This window comes from Convolutriloba macropyga, chromosome 5, assembly GCF_964194025.1.
Source record: "Convolutriloba macropyga chromosome 5, txConMacr16.3, whole genome shotgun sequence".
Classification (NCBI taxonomy): domain Eukaryota; kingdom Metazoa; phylum Xenacoelomorpha; order Acoela; family Convolutidae; genus Convolutriloba; species Convolutriloba macropyga.
The window spans coordinates 15321004-15344402 of NC_134472.1; the positions used below are offsets into that span (position 1 = coordinate 15321004).

At 32.6% G+C, this 23399-nt stretch overlaps 1 protein-coding gene across 1 annotated transcript in view; it reads right to left on the reverse strand.

Moving 5' to 3' along the window:
• Positions 1 to 396: 396 nt before the first annotated feature.
• LOC142340285 (fatty acyl-CoA reductase 1-like) overlaps positions 397 to 23399 on the reverse strand; it is a 58358-nt gene continuing 35355 nt past the window's right edge. The window contains exons 7-9 of the mRNA XM_075390858.1: positions 14529 to 14744; positions 2324 to 2413; positions 397 to 993 (exon numbers count right to left, since the gene is read on the reverse strand). Of these exons, the coding sequence (XP_075246973.1) occupies positions 813 to 993; positions 2324 to 2413; positions 14529 to 14744 (487 nt within the window). The 3' untranslated portion in view covers positions 397 to 812. The remainder of the gene's footprint in view (positions 994 to 2323; positions 2414 to 14528; positions 14745 to 23399) is intronic.

Sequence of the window (23399 nt, forward strand, 5' to 3'; positions counted from 1 at the left end):
GCTTCAAATTGATGGGAGCGACCCAAAAACTTCTAACAAATGAAAACTGATCGTTTTCTTCATGTTTGTAGCTAATCAATACAGTTTTGTCTGTTAAAATTGTTTTTCACTGGTGCCAATCTTCTGTTCAGATAATCGACAAGCTAATTTCTTAGATGTCCAGAAAAAACTAATAATGCACTTTTAAACTGTTCAGAGTTGTTTAGTTGGTACACGCACGGGTTTTTTATTTCTGAATTTTTCTCATGTCATGTTAAAAAGTGACATGATCAGAATATGACCATAGTAAAATTACAGGACTGAAATATCATGATTCAGTACTGAACTAATTTGATACCTCGCTCTAGGGTACGCAGTTTTCTCACCAAATGAATGTTTTTCTTTTAATTTTTTTGTCGCGTTCGCTATTGAAAATTGATAGGGGAAATAATAAAGGGATGAGAAAAATGGTGTGTAATAACAGGTGATTAAAAAGAAATGGAGGGAAAAGCAGGAAACCCCAATTAGTATAGGGGTTAATTCTAAATTGGGGTTAAGCTATAAGGGTTAAATTAATTGGGATGAAAAAAGGTTGCGATTAATTTAAGCTCCATCGTTGATAACTGTGTTTCTTCCTCTGGTCTGGGCAATTACGCTGATGACTCGAAAAATTTTTAATAGCAAATTCTGTTTATTACTGACAATTTCTTCAATAACAATATTTGTTGTAAATCACAACTTTATTCTGTTGTTTATAAATAAAATGATGTGAATTTAAGCAAAATTCATATTTCATTGTCAACCAAATTAACACATTTCATTAACTGTTTTTCTCAGACAGTAACTGAGTTTTGTATCTTTTTCACGTGTTTGATTTTGGGCAACAGAGCTCTCATTATGTCTGTAGATTGAACGATTCTGTAGACTTTGATTACAAGCTTGCATATCAGGTGGGTTAATTTGACGCTTATAACAGTTGAAAGAGAGATCATCAAATAGTGAATCAGCTTCAACCTGAAACAAAAGTTCAGAAAAACTGCGCCCAAAAGACTAGTGGGAGCTCGAATCAATTGCAGCCTACTTCAGTCAGTGGGGGAGGGGGTAAATAAATTCACTAAGGGGGCTCCATATAGCAGTTATTTTCTCCTCCTGTCGATGTAGTGAAAAAATTAGTTTTAGAAGCAATTTTTTTACAAAGTTTGACCAATATTTATTAAAATTGTTTTCTAATCTACAATGTAATTTATTATGGCTGGGGTTTTCTGATGTTAAAAGGGCCTAAATGATCTTCCCCTGAATTTACTTTGGTTGTGTTCTTCGCAAATTATTTCGGTTGCCAAAAATTTTGACTAGTGAACGCTTCGCTTCCGTGACCTCAGATGTCCTAGACTGCCACCAAGAGTACCACTTGGCTATAAGGCCCTTATGCCCCCTCCTCGCCTACAATCACTTTTATTATAGCAACGCATACTTAATTTCTCAATAAGAGCACAAAATAAGCACAAAAATCAAGAAGTCAACCGTGAAAAGTCACTCAAGAAGTGAAATTGAAAAAATGTTCCAGAAGAAAACGATCAAGCAAAATGTTGCACAAAGAAGATACAGAATTTTAAAGTAATCGTTTCAGACTTTGTTGGAGAGCAATTAGTAATTCGCCCTAACCAAATTTGAATTTTCATTCTGCTCATTTACTCGTTTTTTGGCGCGTTCTTCTTAAATCTGGCATTAATGGTGACAGAAGATAAAGGGAGATCACCGTTTAGCCCCCCCCCCTCCCTCCATTAACATGAGGTATCATTACTCCCTGTATAATAATAACGTCGGAAGAACTGTTAATGTGCTAATCTAATTTAGTGATGTAGCTTAGAATTTTGTTCACGGGTGCAAAATCTCCGACCTCATCCTGATTCGAACTCCCCCACCTCAATGTTAGCATAGCAGTCTGACACCTTAACCACTCAGCTACAAATTCTTTGCTCTTTATGGCTTGATATCCGCAACAAACAATGAAGGGCGTATTGACTTCATTCAAAAATGAAGAAGTGAAGCTTGAAAAAGTCGCTCAAGAAGTCAAAGAATGTCTTAGAACAGAAGCGCAAAATCGGTCAAGCAAAAATTTCACATGAAAAGAGACACTCGCGTTTACAATATTTGCTTCAAGCTTCGTTCGAGAGAGATTAATAAAGATTAAAAAATTGCAAATATTCGGCACTTGACAGGTTACGTAAACACGGGATTCCATATATGAAAGAGATTATCAGAATGCAACTTTAGATCTTTACAAATGTTCAATTGACATTTTACAAATTTTGTGAAACCGTGAGAGCCCGCACACGAAACTCACATTCGGATGCGTCGTCTGGCAGTGCCGATTTTGGACATTTCCTCCTTCATCACAAATTTTTTCGTACCCAGACAGTAGAACTCCATGTACCTGCAAAGTCAAGCAACCATTTTTTTTAAATAAATACAGCCAACAGGTTGCCAAAAACTAGTCGTGAATCACAACCTGATCTCCGATGGTCTTCATTAAACAGCAGTGAATGCAATATACAAATTGACAACCGTTTTTCTCAAAGTGTCGAAAAATTTCTGTGTTGGTCAAATTCAGCTTCTAAATTTAGCACTATTAAGCTTAATTAACAGTAAAAAAAAGTTGAATAACAACATCGCATGTGTCATTTGATTATTGTTATGAACAGAGTTAAGACGAGGCAAAGCCTATCATTAATCAATGAGATATTAAAACTAATTCTATAATTGTTTCAGGTCAGCTCTTTAATTAAATAAAACGTAGAATTCTTAATTATGCGTTTTCTGTGCAACATTTTTGAAGAGCATTTGAGAAATTGTTCTGCCAACTTAAACTTTCTAGCTCAGAAATTCAATTTAAATGAGCGCAAAAAATCCATTTTCATAAGTGGAGAGGTTGATTAAAATCAACAGATGTTGAATAAGTAGAGAGGTTGAATAAAATCGGTTGCTCTCAAAAAAGACTGACGAGCAGTTGGTTCGTCAATAGCTAGCTGCGCATCTTAGGGAGGCTAGCTTTAGCCTAATTGAGGGGGTAGGTGAGCTAGAATGGGGGGTATTGTTCGAGGTTACGGGCGGAATGAAGTGGAGTAGGGTGGTGGAGTAGGGGAGAGGAAGTGGGGGGGGGGGGGGGGCTTGAGGGGTTGGGTGGTGAAAAGGCCAGAATTGTGTGAAAATTTTTTAAAGAATAATTTGTCTTTGGAAACGAAAAAATTAGAACTCTTTTTAAAGGCTCGAGTTTTCTAATGGTATAGATTCGGAGAAGACATCGGTTGGCCAAAAATGTCTTAACATTAAAAAACCATGTTAGTATAGAGCTCCTAATCCCCGAATAATATTACGATTGGAACAATTATTTGTTGTAGTTACTAACGTTACGCAACGTAAGCGTTCTGCAAAAAATGCATTATTGGTAGCCAGTTCGCAACCTTTATACAAAATTTTGCAGGCTAATTTTCTCTTTACTTGCTTACACAAAGTCCATGTTGCTGCTGTGCACTTTGAAAATGACCTCTGATCAAACTCAAAATAGAAAATGGTGCAAAATATTCCGCATTCAGCCTGATCAAATGCGTGACCTAGTTTGGCGTATTGGCAGCGGTCTGATCCTAGGTCACATTGGTCTGGGTCTTCAGTGAACTGAACTAGTAAACACCAGGAGTTTTATATGCGTATAAGAAAGCAAGTTCGAGCATGGCCTGCAGATTGTCGGAAAATAGCCGCGGTTGACCCCACTGACCATTGGAACACATAAAGAAAAATTGAAGATGAACAGCGTAAGAGTAAAAAGGGTTCAAAGCTTGTCCGCGTTTTCTTTAGATTGGAGAAACTTAGTGACTTCAACCTCTGAATTGGAGGGCAGTGAGCATAATTCAATTAGCAGTCATTAGTGAACTAAGTTTTTACAGAACTTAGTTTTTTGTTCCCCGCCTTTATTGTTTCACCCGTACGTAACTCTAAGTCGAAATCAGTCCTGAGTCAGAGTCTAATTCAGGTCACATTTTGCACTTTTCACATTTGTCTGATTCAGAGCTGATTCAATTATTCATTCTGAATTATCTTCTGATTCAGAAGAATACAGAATATTTTCTCTGAATTTTGTTCTGATTCAGAGAAATTCAGAAATCACTTCACAGTTGGCTCTGAAATTCTTCTGAATCAGTAGTAAATCATAAAATTTCTCTGAAATTGTTCTGAATCAGAACTGATTGTCACTGAAACTTAGGTACGGGCACCCTGTTTCTTGGGACTTCACTCTTTGACCTACATCATATTTGGGTGAACTTGCTGAATGAATTTTAAATTCCATTTAGTCGAAACAGTGGTTGAAGTAATTTGCAAATCAACCGTGAAAATTGTGAGTTATGGGAAACAAAAAAAAGTAGAGCGGACTAAAACAGGAGGGAGCCTAAATAATAGCCTTTGGGAGGCCGATGGTGGACAAAAATTGGAAAAAAGCAAAGCCTTAAAAACTGTCTATGGCAAATAACACAACTTGCAAACTGGAGTCATTTTTTTCTGTTGAGATACAGTTCATCTTTATTCGCTGATTAGCTTAAAGATAGACAAAACAATTACAAGGACATATACCAAGAGAACAGACGAAGAAAACTGTTCGCAAAACATGAATAAAAACAAAGCATTTAAAGAATTTTGTGACAAAAATTATACAACTTGCAATATGTTAACAAATATTCCACAAAGAGATTCTCTCTAAGTTGTTTTCTACTGTGAAAGCCCACCCACAAGAGATACGGCACTGTAAACAATTACAAACCACAATAGCATGAAAGCAAAAAAAAACACTTCCTTAAAAAACAATTTTTTGTTCATTTATTTCATTACGAACAATTCGATCAAACATTTGATTGTCTGCTCTCAGTAACGATAGCCATCAAATACCTTTGAACAAGCAATTGAAACAACTATCCAGAACTGAGCCAAACAGAAGAAAAAGACTGAAATTCTTTGGAGCAGACAAAAACAAGCCAAAGATTGACCTATTTTACTTTGTTTTCTCTGACATAAAGAGCTTAAGATCTATTCAAAAAAAGTTTACCAAAACCGCCAAAAGTACTATTCGCTAGCAAAAAAATTCTTTGAGATTAAAAATTTGAAAAAGAAGAAAAAGCCAAATTATAAAAACTGCATCTAGATATCTAATCAATGAACAAACTTGCCAAAAGACTACAAAAGTAAAGCTAATAGTTTATATATGTGCAAAGAACGAATTTGATCGATAAAACGGCGTTAAAACGTAACAGGCGAACGTCGTCCATTGACTCTCAAACGCAAGCGGTTAGCGTTGGAAGTAGGCAACATGGGATTAGGGAGGCTAATATTGGGGTAAGAGGATGTCGGTCGTAACAAAAGATGTCGAGTCAAAAAAAGAGCAACGCAGCAAAAGTCGGTTCTTCTTTCGTTCTATCTTTGAAGCTTAAGCTGTAGAAAACAAACCATTGCTTACGTCAATTTCAACTTATATCTTATAACCCGTGTGACAAAAAAAATTTAAAGTTGAATGTTTTGAAATGACAAAAAGAACTGTGCTTGAAGCGTTTTACAGAGGAACGCGAACCGCTTTCCCATACTATAAAATTGCATTATATCACAGTTACAACAAAAAAACTATGAATTTTGAGTAATTTTTTTTGAACACTTCTACCATTTATTTGTTAAGTAAGGTGCATTATTTACAAAATTGATTGTGGTAACAACGTCAAGTCATGGACATTGGAGAATTGTCAAGTAATTTTGCAAACGACACATCAGGTATGAGTGGTGATACAAATCTGTCAAAAAATCTTTTGATGAACAATCAAAAATTGTTGTTGGTCTTGTCGAAACTAATAAGAATCAGGAATTAAAAATTCAAGAGTTGAAAAAAAAGCAGCAAGAGATGAACGATCGCTTGAGAGCAGAAGAACGTTATACTAGCAAATACTGTGTGATCATTTGTAATCCACCAATTGATTCAAAAGATCAACGGAATGTGCTCAAAAATACTTTAATTTTTTTTTGATAAATATCTTGGAATCAAACTGCGGGAGGACAGAAAAAAAACCTGCCATATTCTTCCTGGCACGGGGTCACATGTTTGCCTTGACTCATTAATATGCATGTTCGTGTATTTTGACGAAAAAGATTGAGTATTTGAGGCGAAAAAAGGAAATTGAAAAAGTTGAAGAACCCACTGAACAATTTGAACCTGTATATCAACGAGAGGCTACCAAAGCATGAAGCGCAAATCAACAGTGAAGCTAAAAATTTGGGCATGGTTACATCCACTAAAAATTGTGCAGTATCCGTAATGGTCCGGAATTCTCAAAACGAAACTTCGTTCCAACACGTTAACTATGTCAACGACCTCAATAAATTCAAAAATGCCGTGTTGAGAGACCCGGCCAGATAAAAACCAAAATTTGACAATAATTACTTTCCAACGGTAACATCAGACGAACAAGAAAAACATTCTCCTGAAATGAAAAGGCAGAGGAAATACTAAACTGGAAAAGACCTGCCACATTTCTAAAATTCAATAATTTTTTTTTATAATAATCTGAAAATTTGAGGCTGGCTTTGATTTCTATCCAGTACCAGTAATTCACTTTATTGTAGAAAAGTGGCTCATGCATAATTTAAATGTGAAATTTCGTGCCTTCCACTATCTACTAGCTGCAATAAACGCAGCCTGTCTTTTTTCGGCTAGGGTTTTTATTAAATTTTTCTCTTTTTTTTAATTGAGGTTCTTTTCATTAAGCTTTAGAATGTTCCGCCTTAGTGCTCGCGATATCCGCGGCCCAAAGCAGGACATAATTTTTTTTAGTTTTTTAACAGTGAATAGAACATCAGGAGGAATAAAAGTCTTGCGATATACGCAGATTAGTTGTTTACAGCTCGAGATTCATTTACAGTCGTTTGGAATTTGTGATATTCGCAAATAACGAATGACAACTGATAATGAATCCTCGAGAAAACCTGAAAAATTTATCAAATGCCGACTGCAAACATGTTTTTTGTGATATTCGCGGAAAACGTGTCAACCAGTCGGTGTTCTTTCGTTTTGATATGATAACCGTGTAAAAAAAAGAATGCACAGGGAGTTCATTTTACAATAAACGAGTGGTAAAAGTGTTCTAATTCAGGTAATAGCTTGCAAAAAATTAAACGATGAAAAAAAATATTTTGTTGCAGAACGTCAGATCAATCTATAAAATTTTAAATCATTTCGAGGTTTTTTTGTAGCAACAAGAAACACAGCCCTTGGCTATATGCCTAACCGAAACGTGGCCCAAAGATAACAGCAACATCAAATGTTTATTGCTTAGTAGTTACCAGCTGCTTGATACAAGCAACCGGCAAATAGGAAAAGGAGGAGGAGTAGCAACATTTGTAGGGGAAGGCGTGGTGAAAACGTTTCTACAGAAAGTAGGAACAGTCAATTGCTAACAATCAAAATGATCGCAAAAATTACGAAAACGATCTCGTTTTGACTGTTATATACCTCAAACCTAATACAAATTATCAGAGTTGTCAAAAACTTTCCAGGAACATTTTGAAAAAATAACACTCAAGCCGAAACAGCTGCATCTAATTTGTGGAGATTTAAATATTGATCCCTCGAAAACAAATGCAAAATTTTTGACTCTAGAAAATGTTCTCGGAGGGTATGATCTCAACAATATGTCTCGGACAGGATTCACCAGGGAGACCATTATTTCTCAAACAAGAATTGAATTAGTATATTGCTCACATGAATTGAAAGTTGAAGTTTTAAATCTACATTAACCGATCACTACACTGTTAAAACTGAACTAGACGAGGAAACAAAAGAAACAGGTTTAAGAATGCAACAGTACTACAGACATTGGGCTATACTAGATAACAATTCTGTGTTAGAAAAGCTAGTGTTCAAACTGAAATAAAAATTACAAGGTTTTCAAGATAATTTTGGTCTCTTGGACTGCGACTCATCATTTGAAAAATTTAAGCAAAATATTGTTGATGAAATAAAACATTATGTGCCAGAGAAGAAATCAAAGGCTCTCAGACATAAGTCATGGATTGACAACTCAATTAAAAACCTTGCAGCAAAAACTCAAAAATTTTATCAAAGATACATGCAACAGAAAACAAATGATAATAAAAAGTGATTTAATAAAATTAGGAATTGGCTACTAAAAAGAGGAGAAAAAAGGAGAAACTTTTATCAAACGTTTTTAGTTAGGAACGCCAAGCGTACTACCAAAACATTCTTCAATACTTTCAAAAACTTAGGAGGAGACTAACAAAAAAACAACAAGCTAATTTAACGCAGGAAGAGACTGAAATTTTCTACAAATTTTTCACCACCATCGGAAAAACGTTAGCTGATAAACTGGTAACAGAAGGAAAAACAACACCAAAAAACAGAACCGTCAATAGCATGTTTCTACACGAGATCAGCGAAAAAGAGCTATCCGGGGCAATCAGAAACCTGAAAAATAAATACAGCTCAAATTTTGATGGACTCAACAATTTTTTTACTCAAGAAAAGACAGTTTGCTGTTGTCCCGACTCTTACATATTTGGTCAACAAATGTTTTGATCACACCGTTTTCCTGAACTGCTTAAAGAAAGCCGTAAGTATTCCACTGTATAAAAAAGGAGATCCTAAAGTTGCTGAAAATTACAGACCAATCATATTGCTGCCAACAATAGGAAAACTGATTGAAAAATTGTTTCAGAAAAGAATGCTAAATTTTTTGGAGAAATTCAAACTTCTAAACAAAAATCAATTTGGGTTTAGGCCGAAAAAGTGCACTGTTGAAGCCTCGGTATATTTTATTAAGAGCGTCAGGCAAGACTGGGAGGATGGTATTACAGAAACTAAAGCTGTGTACATTGATCTCAAAAAAGCATTTGATACAGTTAAACATAGTGTTCTTTTGGACAAACTAAACAACTGGGGATTGAGGGGTCACATGCAAAATTTTTTGAAAACTTATCTGAGAAAAATGCAGCAATGTGTAAATTCAGGAAATGTATACTCCAATTTTGCGGAAGTCGATTATGGGGTACCACAAGGGTCAGTTTTGGACCACTTCTTTTTCTTGTGTATATAAACGACAGAGATAATTACTGTAGTCAGAACTGTTTGACCTCATACGCTGACGATACTGTTGTTAAACAAAAAGGGGAATCAACAACTGAAGTTTTCAGCCAATCTTTGAACCTGGTTAGTGATTACCTCATAAAAAACAAACTGACTATGAACTACGAAAAAACTTGTTTTATGAGCATGAAAGCCAGACGGAAAAATTCAAATCAACAATTAAAGATGAAAGAAATAAACCTAACACAGAGATCATCACTGAAATACTTAGGTATAGAATTGGATGAGAATCTGAAGTTCGGCGAACATATTAAAAACTTTGCTCAAAACTGAACACATTCTCAGGACTTTTTTACCGGTTCAGATCGATTTTAACTGTTAAACAAATATTAATAACATACAAAGTTTATATCCAGCCTGTTGTGAGCTCTGGCCCACTAGTCTACGGAACAAGTACCAAAACAATAATTTTGCCGCTTGTGTCGAAAATAAAACAAATTACACAACTTATTTTTAATAAACCTAAATCCTCCTCCACTGACCTGGAACCCGAATCAAATCACATTTATTCGATTAGAGTCAAGCACCTTTTGAACTGTTGAAAAAATTAGCTGAAAATTTAAGAGCAGAATGCCATATTGAGTGTCTTAAAAACGTAATTACTAGAAAACAAATTGAAACACTGCAAGCAAAAAGAATCCAATCAAAGCAACTTAAAACTCAAACAAAAGCAGCGGTCTAAATCCTAAAGGATTAGGAGTAAGAATACGAAAATTGCTTAACTTCAATTTGAAATTTTATCCTAATTTTGTTTTAGAAGTGCAACATCTGAGTGCAAGAGAACTTAAGCAATTCTCATCTAGTTTCAGGGACAATTTTTTCGTAGACAACTTAAAACTGTTTGCTTTGTTTTATTAACAAAAACTCCATAGATCTCATAAAATTCAGAATAAGGTTTTGAGGTTTCCCCCTATTTTCTCTTTACATGATACGCCACGCATTCACACCTTGCTCATAGTAATGGTACTGGTCATCGCTAGACTAGAAACTTTTGGACCTATTGATCACCTGTCGAGTAGATTTGCTATTTTGGTACATAATTTATACCATATGTGTTGCAAACAAGTGTACATCCTACTCGAGAACAATTTATTTTTATAACAACGTGGGGGGAGGGGAGTTGAAGCGAGAGTGGGCTGGTGGGATCTTGAGGGGTTGGGGTCGAGCTAGCGGGGTTAAGGATAGACGAAGAGTGGGGGCAAGGGAGAGGGTGCGGATTTAGTACGTCAAACGTTTAGCGGAGCTTTAAGAGAAGTGCTCAGTGACCAGTGCTCAATGCCGGTTTTACCTGTCTGTCAATATTATGAGAACAAAAATTTAAAAGCTTCAGCGGAAAAGTAGGTAAGGTGAAAAATCGCAAAAAAGAACCTCAACAGTTATAATTGCTGTAAACATTGTTTGAGAAGAATTAAAATTTTCAATGAAAATGCATGAACAAAGCTTCTGTACGCTTACGCAAAATTTTTTGATTGTTGCTTTTCTCGCTAGCTCTCAATTTTTTTTCATGCACAAAACTCTGCTTTTTCTTTTCTTCAGAATGTTCACCTGAACGCTATCTTTTTCTGTGTGTGATTGACTTTTTTATCATGTTTCATTGACGCTTAAGAGATTGAAAAAACAGAAGATCGCAGTTAAACCTCGTCAAGTTGTACAAAATAGAGTTTCGAAATAATATTCGCTGAGAGGTTGACCGGCGGTTTAATAAATTATTTTATAGTTGAATTAGTTAATTCTGAAGTTTTGTTTTTCCCATCGCACGTTGTTTTCAGAGATTTCCAATCACAATCAGGCGACTTCCAAATATGTTTCTGGGAAGCGGGCTCATTTTGCAGATATCTTCCTGATAGTGGAAATAGTGGTACGTAGGTATGCGCGCGTGGGTGCGCGAGCGTGGATGTGTTTGGGTTAAATAGTTTTCCAGCCCTAGTCTAAGACCGACGCCTATCTTGAAACATCTTCAAGGTTCTTCGAATTAACGCTTTTGGTGGCAGGATTTTGCAAGATTCTCGTAAATGAGGGCTTTCTCACAAGATAAAGGATTCGGACGCCTATACTGCAGGTGACTAACATGATATTGCAAGACAGACGTCTAAAAAATTGCTCAAAAACTGCAAAAACAAGCATCCGCTCTGAATTTTTCAAAGACCAACTTTGGAGCTATCCGGACTGAACAGTAAGTTTCATATCAGGCCATAACTTACCGGCGACAACTTTACGGACAAAAAAGACCCGTTAATGAAAACAAGGAGGCTCGCTAATGTGCGTTCGCACAAAATTTTCCAGCCCCGCTCATCTACATTTTTCACAAAATTGTCTACCATATGAGGAAGAGATGAAAAAATTAAAAAATAATTCAAAAAACCACCAAATGAATAAAAAATCTACCTTAGTAAGCCGATGATACCTGTCATTAATGTAACTACCAAAAAAGACGGCGATAAAAACCAAATAATTACAAAAACTAATTACGACCAAAACTCTTTGTCCATTTTTTGCAAACAATCAATGATCAAATCAAAAAGGCGACAGATAAAACGTATACTAAAACAATGAACCTGTACTGTACTTCATTAGAAAAAAACGTTAATTTTTTTTTTGAAAAGAAATAATGTCAAAATGATTGAAAACATTGTGAATCAGCTGAATTCCTTGAGAGACTAATTTGTACCTGCGTAGAAAGATATTACGACCTTTTATTATATAGGATATACCATACGGCTACAAAAAGAACGACAAATACAGGCAAAACAAAATTCAAATATTGCTAGAAAACGGTGTCCCCGCCAATTAAACATTAAGCTGTTCACTGTGAACATTAAAAAATGTTGATTTCATTTTTGTCTGAGGGTAACAGGGCCGCCCATTACTGTTATACTGTGAAAATAAAACATAAACCTACAAAAAGTGATCGAGGATGCAAAAATCACGAATATTTTTCGAAAACTCGTATTACCAAGAACAAAGACCATTTGAGGAAAATGAAACCGATATGAAAAGCAAATTGAAGTTTACTAGATAAGGGATGTGACTTGTATATAGAGATACTAAAGTACAAACAGGCAGAAACAAGATTGGCAAAGCCCAAAAATCCAAAACAAAAATGTTTTCAAAATTCATAATAAAACATACGTTCGCAACAGAAAGAACGGATAGTTTATCTTGCAACTTCTTAGAAAACTAATTGCCTTACTATTAGTGACACTGGATCACAGGACAATAAAATAACAATAAATACAAGCAGAACTAACAAAAATTCACAAACAAAACGAAACCAAAGAGTTGAAGGCATTAAATTTTTAACACATTAATCGCGAGAAATATGATTCTTTACTCGCGTCTCATTTGAACCTCACAATAACTCTTAAATTTTTAAAGGAGTACCTCACAATGCCAACAAAAAGAGCAACAAACATTGAAATTCATCTAAGACTCACAAAAATCTTCTAAAACAAATTGTCTAAACCCTGAAGACATCAGTCAGAACGTTCTAACCAACAGATAAACTATTTTCAGGCTCAGCAAAAATTAACGAGATCTCACAACAATGACACCAATTTACGAAAATGATATAAAATTGTAAAATACAAAATTGTTACAAAAACTAGAACAAAAAAAAGAAAATTGAAGAGCAGTTTTTACTTTTTTGAAAATAATTTATTTGAAAGTCACTAGAACCATTAGCTATATACGTTTATCAGTTATTTATTTCAAAGATATGTCTATAGTTGGGCATTGGAACTTTTAATTATTCAAAATATAGCATGCAAAAACAAAAAAAAACACAAAAAATTTAGGAAAAAAAAACTGCCGATTTCTGCAAGTGAACGGTGTCACAACCCTTAAAACCATAAACCCGCAAATCCTTAAAAAACAGATTTGTTGCAGTGCGTATCTTTAACGCTTTTTTTCAGTTAAACTTTCCCGTAATGTGACAGCTTAGCAAAGAACCAAGAGCCCGCTATTTAAAAGAAAACGCCTAAAAGAATATTATATGAAAGAAATTTTGACGTGAATTTGTTAAGAGCAAGCTAAAAATTGACAGCAATAACAAAAAAATTGACTTGTTCAAAAAATTACAGAAGTTTTCTTAAAACAAACCTATTCAATGCCATAAGAGACATTATAGAAAAAAATGCTTTTCATAGGTGCACTTACATCTTCTGAAGAAGGCATTTGGATTTTTGACTAATTTGACTTATATTTTGACTAATTTGAGTTAAAGTTTACTAAAATTCTTCGTCAAAGCCATTAAAACTATTAAGTTTTTTTCTGTAAATAAACTGTATACATATTTGGCCTCATATTCATGTAAATGTGAGCATTCATTAATTGAGCCGTGAATTGAAAACTTTGTCAGTAATTAACATAATAAAAACAGTAAAAACAAAATGTTTTAAAAAAAGGCAGCACCCAAATGAAGATTTGAAATATTCTTATCGCAATAATCCTTGATGAGATCACACCTATCCTCAATTTTTCCGCACGCCTATAAAACCACCAAATTAATCCAAGTATTTGCAAATGAGATCAATTGTTCAGTGAAATATTTGAAAAGTCAAAGAACAAGGATGCGTTTTCTTTGATTAGTGAGTTAAATTTGCAAAAACGCAATATTTTATATACAGAAGACTATGGGGGCGCCAAAATTCATCTAGCTCTCTATTGCAGTTTACGGAAATTGTGTCAGCGGTTTCTAGTTCTCTACTTCCCGCAAACTTAAACAAAATGGATCAAAAAGGCCTTATATTTTGCAATTTGTAATGAAAAAACTTTGAATGTTGAAAATTTTGTCAAAAAATTTAGCCGAACGAAGCTCCAATCAAACGTCAATCTCTATCCCCAATAATAACACTCTAACGTTAAAAGTTTTTACAAATTTTGAGTTATTATAGCAAAACTGAGAAAATTTTAGCAAAAAGATGGATAAAATCTGTCGAATATTCGCAAAAATGTAAACCTCGATAACTCACTGTAAAAAAAGAAATTCTAAAAAACTTTTTTATTCTATTTTCTAGGATGCACGTGCTTTCTAAAGTTACCACTCATAACTCTCTACGATGAATATATCGATCGACCAAAATTGACTGAACAAAAAAACCATTTGAATATATAGTTCCTCCCTCCCACTAAAGTGGGGCTCGGAACAATAATTCGCTAATTGCTTTATTGATTAGGATTGTCTTGTAATATTCCTACAATCCTGACAGCAAACTTGCTAAAACTTGCAAGAATTTTGAGAGATACTGTGAGATGGTCCGTATCCTTACAAGACTCTCGCAAGAATTACAGCAGTCGGCAATAAATTAGGGGTGGATATTTGGATAGCGCAGAGCAGAATCTGAATTATGAAACAATTTCTTACTTCGACCAATCAATACCCTGCATTGATACGTTCCACTCTGTAGCCCAGCTAGGGTTCTCTTTGGTTGATGCAATGGAGGAAGTTTCTTTTCTGCGAACAGTTTCCAAGAGGATATCCATCTGTTTCAGGTTGTTCACTTCCCAGTGCCAGTATTGCTGTGTGAAGTACTCCAGAGACTGCAGTGATTGGTGCAACTTCTTGTACATTCTGGCTAACCTATTGATAATTTTTTTTTCATTCTGTGCTTCAACACAAGTAAACTTTGGGATGGGGGATTCAAAACTTGATCGACCACCAGATACATCTTGGTAATAAAAAAACTCGGAGAGGTTCAAAGATCTCGAAAAAATCTCGCAAGATTGTTAAAAAATCGTTCAATATTCGTGCAAAGTTGAAGTGGGACTAAGAGAATGGGACTAAGAAGACTAAATGAGACAATAGTGGGCTTCAAATAACCGCAGTAGAGGTTAACATATACCACTATTAAGATTTAAATTTAAAAATGGCACCAGTCAGTAGTGGAAAAAACAAGGGATCCAGCCACCAGTAAAATTTGACCCTTTCTCCATACGCTAATCGCGCATGTCGAATCGGGCCAAATTTTACTGCTTACTGGATCCCTTGTTTTTTTCCACTACTATATATTAGCTCTATATTCGAACAAAAAATCAATCATTATTCTATGAATTAGTCTATGAATGATTTTCACCCTTATTTATTCGAGACCTAGCATCTATTAAAAAAAAGGGATCAATCTACTTCACAGATAAATTAAAGCAGAAGAAGAAATAGTTTATTTGAATATTATACTTATAAACATGCTCTCTGAATTGATTTCTAGTTTGACCATATCTATATCTATGAAGATGAATACATAGTCTACATTTCCTATTTCTAAATCTATATAATGATATATGTTTATAAACATTACATATACTACATTTTAGATATTGATCAGGATCAGAATAATGATATCCCAAATGTTCTATATAATCTTTCATTTTAACCATATTTTTACATACATAACAAGAATATTCTAATTCTTTACAATTATTACAACATTCTTTCCAAGGTTTATTTATACACTTATCGCAATTAATTTTCATTTTTCGAAAAATTAATTTTTGATTTTTTCCCTAAATAAATACATCATGTCTCAATCAACTAATACTAGTGTCATAAACTTCTGCGATGTCTGAAATCTATCCTTTGAAACAATGAAGGGTTTATACAGGCATCAATCATACGATCTCAAACATAAGGAACTATTGGAGAAAATGTTTGAGTCTGAAGAAGAAGAAATCTTGGAGAAGGTGTATAATTCGGATGAAGATGATTATATTATTAAAACTAAAGATATTATTAAAATTAAAACTAAAAGAGTACCCCAACCCGAAACCAACCCGAGTGCCCCAATCTTCTCTAAAATTAAGTATGAATGTAAAGAATGTCATGAAGAATTTAGGAATAAAATAGCTCAAACTACTCACTCATATAGTCATAATCGTAAGTATCTAGAAAACACAGACGACTTTGATATAAACTCCAGTCAAAACATGAGAGAATTTTATATTACTGATAAAGGCGAGAATTACATTGAAGATATAGATGAAGCAACTAATTACTCTTTAGAAGAAATTAAAAACTGTTACCAGTTCAGAAAAGTTAAGAAATTTAAATATAAGATCACAGCTGATTGTGATTATAAGAAGAGAACCAAAAAAGAAGTTAAAACTACTAAAATATTTTTCAATATTGATTATATTAATAATAATGCAATATATGAATATGGTGACTTCAATCGGTGGCTAGATTTCGAAAAGGAAATATATGAAGGTTATGGTTATGATTTTGAGTTTCTTGGAATAAGAAGTATTCAGTTAAACATTGAACCAACTAAAGCATCTATTGGTAGTTATATAGATTTACCTCCTGATCTCAAAAACTCAAAATCGATATTAAATATACGTAGTTATAAATACAAATGCTTACAACTATTTATAACTGCTTGGCTACATCCCGCCCCACACCATGCAACTCGAGAAAGTAAATCTGTAGATAAACTAATTGAAACAAGACAACAACATGAAGATGATTTTTCTTATAAAATAAGAATACAAAAATTGTAGAATATTAATATTTGGGTATACACACCTTGTGGTGGGGGCAAAATAGAATTGTTTAAACAAGTGGACGATTTTAATAAAGATGGAAAAGATGTAAGAATACTAGTTTGGAGTAATGGTCAAATAGAACACTGTGCCCTAATAAAAATTATAGAAACCCTGTTAGAACAACCAAATAAAAACAGCATTAAATATTTTTATTGTGATAGGTGTACCTATTGGTTTATCTCACAAATTAAATATGATAATTACGAATGCAACAACTCGTTCAAACTAGAGATTGTTTGTCCTAAGAAAAAACATATTACTTTTATAAATGACCACAAACGTCAGAATATAAAAATATTATAACTGCCGATATAGAATGTTGCATTGTTGATCCACGAAGAGGTGTCACAGATGTTACAACTAATGACTGTAAATAAGTAATAGCTGAACATATTCCATTAGCTGTGGGTTACACCTGGCAAGGTAACTTCAAGCAATACTTCGGTCTAGGCTGCATCAATAGATTTGCTAGAGATCTATTAGAAATAGAAACAGAGAATAATTTCACACATAATGAAAAGATGATATTCACTGAAGAAGACAAATTATATCATGAAACTAATAACACTTGTCATATCTGCAGTAAAACATGTATTATTAAAGTAAGAGATCATTCTCATGAAACTGGTAAATATAGAGGACCAGCATGTAAAATATGCAATCTAAGATACAAACAACAAAACTTAATTCCAGTATTATTCCATAATGGCTCTGGCTATGACTTCAACCTACTATACAGTGAACTCTTCAAACAGAATAATGATAAAAGAAAAACAGATAACATACCACTAGCTGCTGGTAAGTCTAAGATGTTTAGCATTGGTTGTCTTAAATTCTTAGACACTTATAACTTCTTAGCTATGCCTCTAGATCAAATGGCAAAGATATACGGATGTAACACTAAAGCATTATATCCATATGAATACTTTGGTTTAAAGTCGTATAGTAGCAAAGCTACCTATAATAATCTTATAGGTAATCTAAAAATAGAAGACTTCAAATCCTCACTACATAACAAACTACCAACACAAGAAGAAGTAGATATTTTTAATAATGAAAACAGTCATAAAACTGGTAAAGATCTAACTAAAGAGTATTTACAGAATGATGTGGAAATATTAGACTATTGCATGAATGAATATGTTAAACTAAGCTCAACCCCCTACACTATGTAAGTCTCCCCGGCTATAGTTTTGATTGTTGGTTTATGTCAAGCGGTGTAACATTAGATACATTACAAGATAACCAAATGCTAGATGATTTTGTTGGAGCAAAGAGAGGTGGTATATGTGGAATAATGGTTGATAGATATATAGATAACAGTGATGGTAAGACCATATGGTACATAGACGCAAACAACCTATATGGTTATGCAGTGATGCAAAAGTTACCTTATAAGGACTTCCAATTTACTACTACTACTACTACTACTACTACTACTACTACTACTACTACTACTACTACTACTACTACTACTCTAGAAACAATATTGAATACTCTAGATGATAGTGATCATGTTTACTATATAGTTTGTGATATTGATTATACTAATAAATGTAAAGAGAGAACAGAACAGTTAGCACTAATGCCTAATAAGAGAAAGATAAATGATAATGAATTAGGTTACAGAGAAAGAGATGGAGGCAAAGTAAGATCAGAGAAATTAATCTTAGACCAAAACAACAAAACAATATATGGTTCATTATAGGATGTTAAAATTCTATGTTAAGATGGGAGTAAAAGTAACAAAAATACATAGAGTAGTAAAATTTAAACAAGATTATATATGTAGAGATTATATACAAAACAGTACAAAAAAAAGAGCAACAGCCAATACTGAAGCAGAAAAGGATGTAAGGAAAATAATGAATAACTCATTATATGGAAGAATGTGTATGAATCCTCTACACTTCTTTCAAAGCAAGTTCTTGCATGATGAAGAAAAGATAATGAAAAGTGTAAGTAAACCAACATTTAAGAATATAACTAGATAAAGAGATTATAGCCAAATAGAATATATAAAAAAATAGAATATGATTCTCCAGTATATGTAGTTGTTAATATCTTAGAATTAAGTAAATTATGATGTATTGTATAATATTTTTCAACCATCTCTCAAAGATCTACAACTCCATTATATGGATACGGACAGTTTTGTATTGAGTTATAGTGAAAGGTAAAGTTAGTGATGAGCATATGGACTTAAGTAACCTAGACATACCTATAAAACTAATAATAAAGTCCCCGGCAAGTTTATGCATGAGCTAGGGAATAGGATTATTGAGGAATTTATAGCATTATCCCTCAAAACATATAGCTTCAAAAATTATCCTAAGAACACTAAAGAAAAAGGTATAAAGAAGCATAATAATGCTAAGCATTTAGATTATTATAATGCACTAAGGTATAATACACAGAGAACAGTAGATGAAAGCAGACTACAAAAAGTTGGGGATAGCATGACAACAACAAAAACAAGTAAGATTAGTCTAAACACATTTGGTGAAATAAGGTTTTATGTAAATAATATTAAAAGCTATCCTCATGATGAGATTTTATACTTATTTAAAAGAGATTTAACAAAAAAGATCCGCCCAGCAGGTTCTCTGATTAATAATACTTCAACAGAGTTAGATAAAAAATATAATAAAGACTTGTTAATAAATAATATTTTAGAACTAACCACTAATGATGATAGAAAGTTAATTGAAGCCAAATTAGATTATATAATGATCTGCAAAGCAGTTTCACTGATGGACGTAGTCATCTGCGAAGCAGGTTCCCTGATAGCTTCGCTCATCTATGAAGCAGTTTCTCTGATCTATGAACAGACTCCATCTATGGTTTACCGATTTATAATTCTAAATAAAAACATAAAACTGGTTAATAATATTCTATACTTCCTTTTATAAAATGATCAATTGCATCTCCTGGATTAGTAGTTAGTAGATATTAGATCATTATCTTTCCCAAAGTTATTTCCAAATCACTATTTCCTCTAGATAATTTGTTTTTGTTATATTCTATAAGTTTTATTGTTTTACTGGTTTCCCTTTCATCTAAATATTTAGAATAACTTGAAATTATTAATTCATCATTGTATGGTCGATAAACTCTTCCATAGCCCAATTTTGTTTTCCACAAGCTAAACATTTTTTTAACTCAGAGTAGTTTTTATCAATAGAATTTTCATTATCCAATTTTGCTCTTATTATAATTTTTCAATACATATAAAATGACTAAGCTAGATGAACTTATAGAATGAAACTATCTAGAAAAACTAAACAGAAAGAATAGATTAGAAGATAAATTAAAACAACAAGAATATTATGGAGAAATAGAAGAGTTATTTGATCCTTTAACTAAAACACTAAATGCAAACACTGAACACAATCTAGCATTAAGTGAACAAATATTAAGAGCAATAGATTGGCAAAATCAAGAGTTAGATAAACAAACTAAGATGATCCATCAAGCTGGCTCCCAGTTTAATGAAGCTTTAATTAAGTCCAATGGCAAAGCTGTAGAGGAAGCTCGAGATAAACCAGGAATGTTAGTAGATAAAGACACGGCTCAAATTATTAATTTATTGTCAGTTCAATCTAATCCCCAATTAAATTTAAAGTTCGCAAATTTAGATATTGGTGAATTTGAAATGAACGGTGTTAAACTAATTTACCAAGAAAATGCATTTATAGTTAAGGATAATATATATATTAATTGTCAGATGAGATTATAAACTTTCTTACTAACCCTAATATAAAACTTGGTGAAATCGAGGAAGATGAAAACAAAACTAAAAGGTTTTTAAAGGATATTATATATGATTTAGGAAAAGGGGATAAGAAAAGCGCTAGATATAGAACAACAAAAAACGTATAATAGGGGTAAAAGATGATGTATATGGTAGGGGATTAAATAGCAACCCTAACCAACAAAGTTGCCACCACTACGTGGATCAGGGAAACTGCTACGCAGATCCAAATAGTTTAATTGAACGATTAGAATTATTAATACTAGAAACAAAAGCTGGTCATGATGAATTATATGAGGAAATGCTAGATATATCTAAGCAACTATTATCTATGAATATTATTAATCAAGAGCACTTAGATAATTTTGTTTTTAACTATGGTAAATAGGTGAAACCATGACTACGTCCATAAAAAATGTGGAAAAACAAAAACAACAACAGCAACAACTAGCTAAAGAAGTGTTCAGTCCTCGAATAACAAAGTTTAGAAGAGAAAGAATCATAACATTATATAAAGATGAAACATGGTCAGCTGATTTAATTGATAAGTCATCTCTAAGTAAATACAATAAAAATTATAAGTTTATATTAACTGTTATAGATATATTCACAAAATATGCATGGGCTATTCCATTAAAGAATAAATCTGGTTTATCTATAACTAATGGTTTTAAAATAGTATTAAGTGGACATCCACAGGGTGGCTCTCAAGCTAGAAAACCAGAAAAGTTATGCGTAGATAGAAGTAGTGAGTTTTCCAATAAAAATTTAAATCTTTACTTAAAGAATATGAAACAAAACTACATTCTACTTATAGTGATTTAAAGGCTGTATTCATAGCGAGATTTAATAGAACATTTTTACACATAATAAATAAACCTATGTTCATCAATGGCGATGGTAATTGGGTAAATATAATAATTGATGCTGTTGTAACATTTAACAATAACATTCACTCAACAATTAATATGACACCAGTTGAAGCTTCTAATAATCCTGATAAATTTAAATACACTTTTAGTTTTAAGAATATTAAACCTAAACTTAAAGTTGGCGATTTTGTTAGAAATGTAGATAAACGTAATATCTTCTCTAAAGGTTACACTTCTAATTGGAATAGAGAATTGTTTAAAGTTAATGAAGTTCTAAAAACACAGACGCCAACATATAAAATTGAAGATATTAATGCTGAGATAATTGAAGGTAAAAATTACAAACAGGAATTATTAAAATCCGAGTTTGACTTTTAATCTAATATTAAAGTTTCAGAATCATTAAATATAGACCTCCGGTCATAAGCCAGCAAGCTGGATTCAAATCTTTCTGTAAACAAACACAAAGATGACAAGAAACGGATTCAATCAGGCTAAACATAAATCAACATCAACATCAACAAACATTTTAACACTAAGTAAGGCTCGTGGGTTATTCCTTGAAGATAATGATAATATTGATATGAAGGATACCTATAAAATTACAAATGTACATCCTCCGATAGATGAAAAAGATGTTGTTAATGAAGAGTATTGTGACAATAATTTATTATCCTCTTCTAATAAAATAGACATTTTACGTAGAAACATAACTGAACTAAGAAAGGGTGACTTTGATAAAGTTACAACTAAAACATTACAACTAAAGGAAACACAAGTTAATGAAGAACTAATTATTGAGTTTATTGAATCAACAAATGAAGTCAGAAATACTGTTAAGTTTTGTAATAAAATTGCTGCAGATACTATCTCTAAAAATAATCAATTAAAACAAAAATTTGATAATAATAAGTTTAATCAGAATATCACTAATATACAACTAGTTGAAATGTTTACTACTGGGCTAAAAGAATTTAAAGAAGTTAATAAAACGACTAATTCTTTTAGAGAAGAAGCCCTTTTAATGAATAAAAGGACAATAGCGCAATATATAATTGCTATACTTTTACGAAGTACGTTAAATGATAATAAAGAACAAGAAAGTCTAGAGAAGCATTATGCTTTTAAACAAGAAGTTATAACGAAAGAAATAGAAAGAATTTTTACTAATTAAAATAACCAAAACTATGACTAACCCAACAGCACCGAGTGAGAGATTACTATATCCAGATTTGTCATCAGTATCAGAAAGATTGATAAACAAAAAGATTCAAGCTAATAATAATTTTAACAACAATATTAACATTATAAAAGATATGAGAAATTATTATGAAACTGAAACTAATAACTATAATAAGAAGTTAAGTAGATATAAGAATTATATTAACGTAGCTGAGATAACAGAAATAGTTAAATCATCTATAGCAACAACTGCAACATCAACATCAGTTGCATTAACAGGTATAGGATTAGCTTATCCTATACCAACAGCTTTTGCTACAGCAACTGTTTGTCGTTCATTATCAAAAACAAATAATGTTAAAATTAGAAATAAAATTATAAAGCATTCACAAACGTATATTTTAAATAAACAGTTTAGTGATAAGCTTAATAGACTATATACTAAATCAATGAATGATAATAAAATAGATAATGATGAGTGTAATGAATTATTTAAGGTATATGAGGATTATAAGAAGAATAAGAAAAACAAGCTGAGTGTTTTTTTAAACTAAAATTGTTAGTGTTTAGTTATAATATTGTATTTAGAAATAATAATGCTAGTATTAAGATTTATCAATAATCATAAACATAATATAAATAGAATCATAATCATAATCATAATCATAAAAATAATATAATCATAATCATTAACATAAATATAAACATAATCATAAATTTAATCATGACTATAATCAAGTAGTTATCTCTTCTTAGTACCTAATTATAACCCTCTTTCTTTTTGTACTACCTTTATACCTTCACAAGTAGTTGCAAATTTAATTGAATCAGGTGTGGCTGATAAAGCAGCTCTAGGGTTTCTAGATGCAGCTGCACTTGCTTTTTTACT